Source organism: Strigops habroptila, chromosome 2, assembly GCF_004027225.2.
Source record: "Strigops habroptila isolate Jane chromosome 2, bStrHab1.2.pri, whole genome shotgun sequence".
Lineage (NCBI taxonomy): Eukaryota > Metazoa > Chordata > Aves > Psittaciformes > Psittacidae > Strigops > Strigops habroptila.
In genome coordinates, this window is record NC_044278.2 from 81079581 (window position 1) to 81092514 (window position 12934).

The 12934-nt window shown below is 35.1% G+C and overlaps 1 protein-coding gene across 3 annotated transcripts in view; it reads right to left on the reverse strand.

Annotated features, from left to right (window-relative positions):
* UCHL3 (ubiquitin C-terminal hydrolase L3) overlaps positions 1 to 12934 on the reverse strand; it is a 46296-nt gene that overhangs the window by 17524 nt on the left and 15838 nt on the right. For all 3 annotated transcript variants that reach the window (XM_030476452.2, XM_030476451.2, XM_030476453.2), the window contains exons 5-6: positions 12546 to 12631; positions 11417 to 11464 (exon numbers count right to left, since the gene is read on the reverse strand). In XM_030476452.2, coding sequence (XP_030332312.1) covers positions 11417 to 11464; positions 12546 to 12631 — 134 coding nt within the window. The remainder of the gene's footprint in view (positions 1 to 11416; positions 11465 to 12545; positions 12632 to 12934) is intronic.

Below are 12934 nucleotides of genomic sequence, written 5' to 3' on the forward strand. Positions count from 1 at the left end.
TTACAAGAGTTTAATGGCTATTACAGTTTATCTGTCATACTAACTTTATTTTTTTTTTCAAATTCTTCACTTGAAGAACCAATTTAAAATGAGACATTTTACATTTAGATAATATATCAGATGGCTTTAAAAACAATTTATTCTCCATTTGCCTAAGAAAATTCCAAAAGATGACTGATAAAACACTTCTGCTTAAAGTCCTCACAGTCCACAGACCTCCCTATGGAGGGAGTAACCTCTAAGATCAGAACCTGCTGTGGGGCAGAAATTTAAGAGCTTTGCAAACCAGACAGTTCATGATAAAAGGCAAGACAGACTATATTATGTTTTACAATTTTGTGAGCTGCTACTGTCAGAACAGACCAGACTGTTGGTCTTCCTGGAATGTGCATTATAGTAACTGCTTACTTAGAAATAGTTATAAAACTGAAACTAAAAAACTTGTTGAGATTAGGAATTTAGTCTGGCTTTGGTGCATTCCATTATCTGGAAGATGTTAAACTGTGTACTTCTCGTCTTTAAAAACCCTCCTAGTGTAATTATTATGAAACCATTAATAAGACTTTGAATATTATCAAATTCAATATTTAACAGTATAGGGATGACCAGAATATTGGAAGATGTAAAGCCTTTTTTACTTTTGTTACTGTATTTACCACAATTCTTGACTTTTACCATTCTTAATGATTGCACTCACTTGTTTTCTGGCTAATATTTCTAAAATTGTAACAATATATTAAAAACACCCCCTGTATGAATGTAATGAGACCAGAAAAGACTTTAAGTTATCAAAACTGAATTTATAATCTAGAATGCAGTTTAACGCAAGTAATATTTTAGTATTTCTAGGTGAGTATTTGTCCTCATTTTAAATTCCATTCATTAAATTCTTTATCTTTTATTTCCTGTACTAGTAGGTCCCCTAGTGAGATCAAAGACAAAGATGAATTTCCTCCACACTGAAAATATACTTTTGCATTTGTATGGGTGAAATTTCAACAGACTGTATATAGGAATTCTGGAAAAGCAAAGTTAATACTGGATTATGTCTAATTAACAAGGTTGCAATCAATAGCCATAAAATTCCATGGATTGCTTTGATAATAAGCACGAATTAAGCAGTGTCAATTGAAGCTGTTTTTAACTAAATATTAAAAAAATAAAAACATAATTACATGTCAATATTAATATGAAATTAATGTTGAATACACATGTCCAAATAAAGGATACAAAGTCATACATTTCACATTTAACTTAAAATGTGGAAGTCAAATCATGAGAGACTTGAGACACTATTTAAACAAGACTTATTAACAACTAGAAACTCCAGAGAAGAGACAATTAGACTAAATCCACATGAAGAAAAGATCACAGGAACATATTTCTGTGCTGAAAATTGCAGCAGGTCAAGTATCTGAAGTGATAAAACAAAATCCCTGAAATAGAATTGAATATTATTGTCCTATAAACCAGCAAGCACATTAAGTTTATGGTTTGTAATGCAAAAAATAGTTTATAAACAAGTTAAAAGCTTCATGGAATAGGTCCAAAAAAATGTTCAAGCAATTATCATCTGCCCCAATCCAAAACTCATCCTATATATAGCTGTTATTAAGGTCTAGAGCCATTTAAGTCTAAGATCTAAAAGAAACACCTATAAAGTTTGTCAGGCACCAAGAGCTGTGCTTTTGCACATACCTAGAAGTGCAGAAGTTTGATAGTGCTGAGTAGTTCATGATTTGGCTCATGCCCAAACCTGTCAGGTTCTAGAAACAGGGATCTGTCTGCTCATCTTGCGTGGGGAACCCAATCCAGCAAAGTACCTTAGTCCATGTCTAATGCATTGAAGACCTGACAGGACAAAGCAGTGTCTGGTATTGCACGACCATTTCTTCCTAAGACAAAATATTTATTACCGATTAACTTGTTAGTGGTTACAAAAATTTATCTATCTGGAAGCTCCAGTTCAGGACTTTTTTTTTCAATGGAAAGTTCAAGCCCATGCTCCTTTCTCAAAGGAAGCTTCCCTGTCTATCAGCTGACAAACTATGCTGGGACTGTTGGTTTCTTCGTTCCTCCATTTTGAGGTTGTGTCACTGTGCAGAAAGAAATGCTAGTTGGACTGGGACAGAGATCAAAGGAGCTTTAACTGTACACCAACACCACTGGAAACTTGGGAAACAGAAGGAGACACAATACTTTTAGGTCTGTCTGTTTCATATGCACAACGCTGGGATCAGAGGCCCTGCCACATGTTCTGCATCTGCTCAGTTGAGTCAATCCATGAGTGTGCAGTAACTCCTCTCAACAAAGTGTTTGTGGCCTCATTATACAGTTCCCATACAGTAAGCCCTGTACTAGAGATGGGAGAGGGTTGAAGTGACAATAAAAGGTGCAACTTTTCCAGACAAATGGGCAATAAGAGTTATTATGTTTAAGATTATATTCAGAGAGGATGTACTTAATATCTATCATTTTTCCCTGCCACCTTTTGAGGCTTTTTTGTTTTGCTGAAGTAATTGATCTTTATTGAATTAAACACAGTGTTTCAAAGGGTCTGTATTACAGTTCAAAGTGTAATAGTGTTTTTCTTCCTTAGAAGTCATTATCCTTAGTGGGTTTTTTACATGCAAATTAAATCTATGCATCATGTCTGAAAAAATTTCTCTCCTTCCTTCACAAGTGTTTTTAATCTTTTAACAGCATTGGAAGCCTGTTTTGGTGGTGGTGGTAAAATCTTCAGACACTAAGTTCCCTCAAGATTTTAGAAGAAGATAAGCAGCCAGACAAAGGAAGTATTCCGCAGAGGCAGAAGCTGCTTCACGAGCTCATCTCCAACACCACAGAATTCACACTGATGAGACACATTAGGAATATTTCAACTGCAAGAAGAGCCTTGTTCCTAACCAGAACTTCCTTACATGCAACAAAAGCCTGCACAACATGCACATTCTTATGAAGTTAAGGTTCATAAACTCCACTCCTCACAGAGCTACTTCGTCAACATTACAATTATCAGCATTAGTATGTATTGAAACAGAGATTACAGTTTTTAAACTGAATTGGGCTACAGCTGCTAGCTGATCAACTGGTGCACCAGTAAGTTTAATTAGTGCTTCTGCAGCTGGTAAAAAGAAAAGCTTTATAGTATTCTCCATGTCGGTTTAATCCACAATTAAGAACGGACAGTATCCCGAGAGTATTACTTTGCTAGACATATAGGTAAAGACAGAGCTTAGGACGAGAAAAATGGTGAGATCAGAGCACCCAAAAAAAAAAAAAAAAATCTTTTCAAAATTAATGATAACTTATCTCTCTCTGACGACCTAAATTTCAGTTCTATGGCCTATGTTAGGCAAAAGTCAAGCTAGATTATCACAATGGCAACTTCTGTGATCAAAGATTAGTGAAATTACAAAAAAGAGAGAAGTTCCAAAGGTCAGGGAGCTCTGCAAAACCTAAATTAACCGGATTGTTTCCAAATAGCTTTTCCTCTGCAAGATTTTTTTTCTTGAATAAATTGAACAGCATTGTTGCACATTCAATTTAGTGGGAGATGTCCCTGTCCATGGCAGGTGGTAGGAACTAGATGATCTTAAGGTCCTTTCCAACCCAAATAACTCTATGTGTGTATATTTTTAGAATGCTTCCTTGAGCCAAGTCTGTTGATGCAACATCAATGCTCCAAGTAGTTTTAGCCCACTGTCTAGCTTCAGCTTTAGTGGTAAAATGTTGGGGCAGTCTTAAGATTGTAAATTCTTATAATTTTTATTCTCTCAAATCAGTGGTTGGATAAAGAATAAAACAGAGAGCCAAATCAGTTTCTCTTCTGCCTGAGGGAAAGAGGGTGAGTGTGAACTCAACCATCGCCTGTCATGCTCAGCCTGCTAAAATGCGAGTGAGCAAACAGATGGTTAGAGCCTACTGCTCGCGGTCTCTTACACAGATAGTGCAAGAACAGCACTGGAGGTGTTATGGATTGGAGAGATGCAAAACAAAAAAAAACAAACAAAAAAAAACCAAACCCAAAACTTATGGCAGTTGGTTGGTAGAGATGTTGGATGCAAAACTGCAGAAACATTTTGTTACTTTCACTTCTTATTTCTTATATACTTGTTATTTAAATTCATGGGCTGCTTTATGGGTGCGAATATCCTCTATAGTTATGTTCCATCCTAGGAATCAGAGTTACTTCATACAGATTTTACAGTTAAGCATAAGACCCAGAATAACAATTCAGAGCAATACTGTATTAATACCTTATTAGTTATTTGCTCAGTAAACTTGCTTATAAATCAGATTGATGTATGTCTCAAACACTGATGCATTAAATAACATAGCAATGCAATGAGTTAAAAACTAATCAAATATCATTTCCAAAATGCTGTGCATGATTCTAGTAAGTCCGTTTTTACACTTCTACTGTGTAGGCTGTAAAGGAGAAAAAGCTATAGCTAACATTTTTAGGCAACTTCATTGCCTTTAGAGGACAGATTACATGCTTGTTCTGTAATGCTAAGCTAAACAAAAATCAGAAACAGTTATATAACTCATTTGACATTCTCCTGAGATGCAAATGTTTCTTTACAAGACTACGGGTTATTCAGAAGAAACACTGAGGAATATGGGATGTTTTAGAAAAAAAATCCCACCATATGTTCTTGGCAGGAGTGAAAAGGAAGCTCCTTTATGCTTCTTCTCTAACAATAAATTGTAATGCCCCAGGGAACCAGGGATCTTTGAAAGTTCAGGTTTTATAGCAGTTGAGAACAGAGTGCATTGACTCTACTTAGTTCTTGCCAATGTTAACGACTGTTACTGTGATCAAAGTCTAACTTAGTGCATTCCAAGGAAGATTATAGTTCTCAAGACACACTAAACAAGTTTACAGACTACAGTTTGCAGTTATGGTTTGAGTTAAGGAAGGAATCAAGCTGTGGTAGCTTTTTTTAGTGGCTGCCAACTTCGATCCATGTTAATAATATTCCTGATCATAGTTGTGAACAAAAAGTTTATCTAAGTAAACATAGTGATGTGCACAAGTACTTCAGGTTTTTGTGAACATCTGAGACCAGTTCTTTCTTGTGACTTTTATACTGCCAGAGTCAAACACCAATTTTGATTTTCAAGGGCCAATTTTTCCACCATAAATATTTTTGACAGAGGTCTAATGAGGTGCAAGAATGTTGTTTCAATTTAAGTGGCAGCTCAGATGGAGCACCTCAGTCTGCTCAGTTCTGAGCCTCATTTAGCCCAACATACACTTCTAGTAGTCAAAGCCGTCAGTTGGTAAATAGATGTATTAAAAAACCCCCAAACAACCCAAACCACATAAACAAAAAACCCCAGGAGAAGTCACAGAATCAAAGGCAGTATTTTCTGTGCTCCCTGAAATAGTTGATATATTTTATATTGCAGTTCTCTCTTCCATAATAACTAGTAACTGAAATACTGTAGGTTAAACTTCATTTAGTTGGACAATCTCAATAGCCTCTAAGGAAAAGAAAGGAAAACCAGGAACCTGAGAGCTCCTAATTTTCTCCTGCAAATTTAGGCCATGAACAAAATTGAACTCTTATTATTCTTCTAACCAATATCTAACACAGGTATTTCAAGTCACCATTTCACTTTTATTTATCTGCTTGATTGAAACATTATTTTGAGCCATGTTGCAGTAACATTTAAAAGAAGTAAACTTCCAAAAGACCACAAATCATATTCTGCTAAGCAGTAATGCATAAACCATGCTAAAACTCCCCTGTCCAAAAATATTTCAACCTCTAACACAAAAGTGGTTCCATATGCCACAAGTACCACAAGACATAATAAAAAGTTCACTCTATCATTTGAACTTTATAACAAAAAGTGATACAGAAAGCCATTTGTCAGCAGTTAGTGATATCTTGATGTTGCACAAACAGCCTGCCAATTACTTAACACCACAACTATTTGAGTATTTGCTGTGCACAGAAGCAAAAGCTGATCTAAGTATAGTCTGCTAAGCCTTCTCCTCTCTTCCCAGGAGTGTGCTTCTAACACATCTGTGCCACCATTAGCTCCTACAAGTCTATAAGATGAGCTGTTTCAGGAAGCTGTTTGGGAAGCTGATAGAAGACAGAAGGTACTGTAGGTAGTCTGACAATCCAGAATGATTTCAACAACCACAGACACATGCACACCTGGCTAAAACTTCAGATACTATTACCAGGATAGTACTTGAGTAAGACTTAAGCATGTCAAAGCCATTAGAAATGCAGAAATTAAATACAGATTATTCTCTAGATGTAATTGCTTGACTAAAGGCCAATAAAATACTTTCTAAAAGACTAATATGGTATAGCTCACTATTCTCCTTACTGTAGAATTGAACTGTAATGAAGCATAGTTGCAAAGTAGTAAATATGGATGTCAGTAATACGAGAGCAGAACAAAAATCTTGCTACTCACATTATTATATTCACATACTAAAAAGGTCATTTATTTCAAGAATCAGTACAGATAATATTTTCTAACTGGAATAACTTCCCTCAAGCTATCAAAGCGTATCATTGCTTAACTGAGTTAAACAATTTCTACCGATTTCTGGTTTATTTCTCTAACAACTGTGCCTTTGCATTTTCCTCCTTTCCAATTCTCTCAAGAAACAATACAGTAGCTTTTTATAATTAATGAAAATTGCCAGGCAGGATGCAAAATAAGTTTCTTTCCCAACTCCAAATTCTAAAGGGCTATTTGCTTTGCAAAAGACTCTAAGCCTGGAAGTCTCTCACGTAATGACATGTTTTCCTGTTTTCAGAAAACTCAACCCTCAGATTTTCTCACCTGTTACTTGAAAACAGTTACTATGATTGTTCTGATAGAAAGCAACCCAAGAGAGAAATAAAATAAAAATAAAATAAAAATAAAATAAAAATAAAATAAAAATAAAATAAAAATAAAATAAAAATAAAATAAAAATAAAATAAAAATAAAATAAAAATAAAATAAAAATAAAATAAAAATAAAATAAAAATAAAATAAAATAAAAATAAAATAAAAATAAAATAAAAATAAAATAAAAATAAAATATAAAAAAGCAAGATGAACCTAACCCTGGTCAATGCTATGAAATAAAGAGGATCTTGAGTAGCTGACAACTATTCTAGTCTCAGCAATAGCTGCCTTTCAGGAGCTATCACACAGTAAGGAGAGCAAGCTGGATTCACAAAGCTTTATTGTAAAGACCTAGATCCTTTTTTTGGCAACTTTGGATATGAAATACCTGTCACTTGAGAAAGTGTAAGCTTCGGCAGCATAAAATTTAACAGAAAGACTGTTATAAGCGTCTTAGATTAATTGCCCTCATTATGATACTCAAATATGGGACCAGAATCAACCTACCCTTGAAACTAACACCACACTTCTGTGGAATTAGTCCCAGATCTTAGTGCTTGCTACTACAGTAATTTTAAACAGACCTACATTTTTTACATATAGAAGTACCCATAGGACTGCTTTATCTATTTATTTGCTTTACTGTAGCAAAAAAAGTGGGCCATGGAGCCACAGAATCTAGGAGTCTTAACATAGAAACTGAATCAAACCTGGTCCAAAACCTAGCCTCCAGCAGAAGCCCAAATTTACAATCCTTAATTAAAAGGAAATGAATTATCTGAAATGAAATAGCAAAATTAGAACTGCTTAACTGTTCCTAAAATTCAAACTCTTTGAATGAACAAAAAACTTCTCTATTTTTAAGAAAATATTTTAAGTAATTTAATAAAAGTTCAGTAAACTTCATTAAAAACCTCACATATTTTAATACAAAAAAACCCTCCCCAAAATACTCAGTTCTAATCCAGCCTATAGATGGCCCGTAAAAGGGGGGTTGGGTTGGGTTTTTTTTGTGGGGTGTGAGTTGTTTTGCTTTTTGAAACTAGGCAAATTAATCACAGCTATCAAACTTAGGAAGCCTGTTAAAGCACCCATCAAGGCAGAACACGCCATAACTCTCATCTTCAATCTATTTGCTTAGCAATTCATCTTAATGCTTCATCTAAATAGATTGCACATTAATGATAAATCCCAGAAGCAAACTGATCACTCTAACTCTTCTCTTCCAGCAATGACTTACTGAAATGCAGAATCTAGCAGCCCACTAATATTAAAGTTAAAGTAATACCCTGTTAAAGACTTTTTAAAAATATAACTCTTTTTCAAAACATAATTAAAAAAAAATGATTACAGATTATCCTAAAATAGAAAAAAATCCTACACACCAGACAACACGAAAAGATGAAATACAGAGATACTAGAAAGATAGCATTGCTTTACTGTATTGCTTCTAACCTTTTATTTCTAGATAAACTTGCTTTATTTCGAGGTTTGAAATACTCACATACATGGAGCGAAACAAAGGCAGAAAATCCACTAGTATATTATACAAACCAAGTACCCCCGAGATGATAAAAAAAAAAAAAAAATAAATTGAGAAGACTTAGCAGGACTGCCAGGAGCAATCAACCAATAAAGGCTTTACTTAGAAGCACTGAAGGCTGAACCCTCAGATATCTGAGAAACCAGAGCCAAGAAAAAAAAGCATCAGAAGAGAACTATCTGCATTCTTTGCTATTTTTAAACCTTCTACATCTCAAGATTCCGCAAGATTTTACTTTTACCTTGGTGGTCTGATGACGTGTTTTGCATGGTGGAAGGAAAGAATAAAATCTTGAAAGCAGTTACAAAGTTTCTTCGCCAAATCAGCAAGGCTGACTGCCATACATTCCACTTTTGGAAGTCACTCTAACACACTTGAGCTTAAGCAATATCTTCAGAAGACTTTGAGTGGACAGCACTATGCAATACCTACCCAAGGGACAGAACTATCCACAGAGCAGGCTATTCTTAGGAAGCACACAAGCCAAGTTAATTATCCTAAAAGAGTAGGCTGCACATTTTCTTAATCTTTAATTTTGTAAGAGACCTGCAAAGGACTTTTTGCTCACAAAGATACAGCGCTTACTATCATTAAGCAACTACATAACCAACTGTATTCAAAGGAAAGATCTCTATCCAAAATGCCCTGGCTGTTCTAGGAGGAGAGGAGTCAAGGATGAGGTGGGAGAACAACAACCCAATAGAGTCATAGAAGGGCAAACACGCTCCATCTCAGCTCTGAAAGGAAGTTGAAATTCTTAGCAAAGTAACCCTAGCAATAACAGATATGCAGGAGGAATGGGATTCTCTTATCTCTTGCTCCAAAGGTACTAGAAATTATCAACTTAGCCTGTAGGACAAGTCCATATCTTTGTATGACCTGCATATGCTAACTTCAGCATCTTCAAGTGCATGCTGTTCATCTTTACCACTACATAAAGATGCATACAGCAACATTTAAAGTGTACTATTAGAAGGAAAAAGACTAGGAGATTAACTCACTCCAACTGTCAATTACACTTCTCAGCATATTTACATTTCAGATTTTGTTTTGCTTAAAAAGAACTGTACTTTAAATTAAAGCAATTCCTCCTACACAGATGAAAGGGGAGGCCTTGATGCCAATTTAACCACAGTGTAGTAGGACAGGATCTTCAGGCAATTAGATGCTCCAGGGAGATAACTTGTTTATTTCTTCCCTCCTTGGTTGATAGATCAGAACTATTCTGAAAAATGGTCCTAGGACATGTATTCAGCCATTGTGCTATTTCAAATTTGAAAACAGAACGACAGGAAAAAGTTATTTTACCAGTGTAAGGAATACCCGTGTTGAATTACTTCCAGACTCAACTATGCAAAATGGAATAATAAATGTCTGGCAGGGAAACTACCTATTCAATATTTGTGTTTAGACATGGTTGCTAAAACAATCTTATAAATTTTTATTATTAAAAAAAAGTCTTCACCTTTCCATACAATTATTAGTCTTTTGTATTGTGGTTATCTTGATCAGGAAACAAATTAATCTGTGGAAGTTCAAGAAGTTAACTATCCCTTACTAGGACATGCCATCACCACTTAGATGCTTCCTGAATCTTTATGAAGACTCTCGAGAACTACAAAGTCCTTGCATTTTCTTTCCCAATCATTCCATAATTTCTGCCAAAGGAACACATACACAAACCATTCCATGGATGAATGTCACAGTACATGAAAACAACTAAAGAAATTTTTCTCTTTCACAAAGATCTTAGGAAGAGATTCAGTCTTCAGCAACTTGTGGGAATAATCTCCATAGCCTCTCTCTTACTGAGCTTGCCAAGAATAGCTAGAAAAGGACTCATTTATAAAGAAAACAGACCAGATTTTCTTTTTGAGTCTCTCCCTTAGAAAAGAAAGAGAAATAAGAATTTGTTCTGATGTTTCTTCTTGAAATTGCAGAACTTTTGATTAATTTGGAGAAAAAGTTAAGAAGAGTTGTGGTTTTTTTGAAGAAAACATCACACACGAAGTGGAGTATTTGTAACAGAAATGGTTAAAACAATTTTCATTTCATGATGGTGAGGCAAGAGTGAACAGAAAGGACTGCTTTGCTTTCTCCTGCATTGTTTAGAAGACACTGCACAAGCCATACGAAGAAAGAAAACCTCATCTCCTGTACTACAAGAAAAAAAAAATTAAAAAGAAAGTGGATGAGCCACCGGAGTCTCAGCCAAACAGAGGAGGGCTCCTCTCTTTGTCAAATAAAGCACTGCAAGCAACAGTCTAATCAATTTTCTTTTTGTGGAACAAATACCAAGATCTGAACCAGAAAGATGGAAAACTGCCTTAGTATGACTGAAGCAGAACAATACTGACTGTTAAGTTTATATTTATTTTACATTTTTTCATTGTTTCTGGGGTGGTGGTTTCTTTTTTGTTGTTGTTTTGTGGGGATTGGGGGTTTTTATCCCCCAGTCTGTTGGGGGATAAAAGTTTATAAAGATATGTATTAGTGAGAATTTACCTGAATTAGTATTTGTACACAAACAGCACACACACAGTGGCAAACCAAGTATTGTACTATTTCTTTTCCTTAATAAAAACTTTTCAGACCCTCAGAAAATATTTGTTCCCCCTGTATGATTACTATGGCTCTTACAGTTTTACCTACAGATTTACCACACCAAAACCTCAGCTTTCCTTAAAAATACTATTACTGGCTGTTTGAAATGAAGGTTGAAAAGATCATTCATGTTATGTAAAATCTTAAAAAATATCCCAAAGCACACAAACCCCAAACCAAAAAACCCCAACAAAACATATAAACAAGCTTCAAGTTCGGTTTCTCCCCCAGCTATGCCATTTGATTTTGTGCCCTCATTTTTGACTAATGACACAATACTGCAAACCAAGCAATGATCTCCATTTCAGTGTAAACCTTTAATGCAAGATTATTTTCATTTCAATTATATTCAACTCAAAGTAGTTATTAACAAAGATTTCTTTAAAAAATGAATACCTCAGTCTGACCTTCATGGGCACTGGATTCATGAGTGACACGAATAGCCTAAAATTAAAACATATTTCAATCAGACTTTAAATGAGAGACTTTCAGTGTTTTAAGAATCACCATATGCTATTCATTTGAGCAAATGTCACAGATGTAACTATTTTGTTCAGTGCTTGTAATAAATAAAATAATTAATTTAATAAACAATTAAACTCCACTTCCAAGGATCTCAGAAGACCAATATTTCAGTTTCATCACAATCAATTACCTAACAGTTTGTAATAGCACTTTTACACACAGAAAACACTACACGCAAGTGGTTTTGGTATGTATTACTTCTTGAGCAGACAAAATACTTGAGACAGAAGCTCTGCTCAGATATCTCGTGTCCAGCATTTCTACAGAAAATGTCATCGAATCTCTGCTGTTTCTGTTTGTTAGTACTTCCCTCAGCCGTATGGTAACATCCATATTCCTAAGCGCTTCACAATAAGCTTAAATGGAACTCAGACTCAAAAATTGTTAAGATTTTAATTTTGAGAGAGGATCATCATTACTATCAGGAGCAACACTAGCATTCTGCCCTTTCATTACTGGCCAGATAATTCTGCTGCTTCCTTTCAAACAGCACTGATGATCTGGCTAACCACACTATCAGCTAGCTCATCTAATTGTTTGGGATGGTGGGGGAAAGAGATTGTATTTCAACCAGATCAGCTCTTTGTGTGCCCGAAATTGCTATAGCCAGAGAGATGATAGAAGTACAAACGAAGGGAGGTGGCAGAAGGACCATTCTTTCAGCCCCAGATCAGCCTAAACTGACCATTAAACTGCATCCTGAACCTCCAAAAAGATTATACACACATTTCTCATCCATTTCAAAGTAATTTTAAACTAAGCCAGTGAATTAATATGTATGAGGAACATTGACAAAATCCATTCTGCTGACTGAGCTATGGGCAGGCAGGAACACTATAAACTACCAAAGCAGGGTTTGCTTTGTAGCAACTGATCAGAAGCTCATATGTAAAATTGAATTGTTTAAGTGCTTCACTGGATCAAGTCCTAAGGACAGTATCTGCTAATGCGAGTAATTCTTACACCATTTTAAATAAAAGTAAAAACACATGATACTAACTTCGTAAGTTTCTAGATATTTGGCCCTCTCTTCAGGAGTCATAGATAATGAATCTTCTAGGAACTTTTTCAGTGAAGAATTGGTTTCTTGAAAAAATATGAGAAAGACATAATTATGAGTCATGCTTTAACTCCAACTTCATTGAAAGCTTACAGAATGCTTATATCCAACAAAAGAGGTAAAGATATAATTACATCGTATCTTTAAGACACTGAAGGCTGACTGCGTGAGGAATTGCTACCAGCTGTGGTTTGCAATGTTTTGAGTGCTTTAGTTCTTGGATTAGCATGAAATACTGTTTTTATAATTATAGGCAGAAACACTCTTTGAATAGAGATTGTCCTTTTTGAATGGTTATATTCAGAGAAAACACTACAAAATGTCTCCTT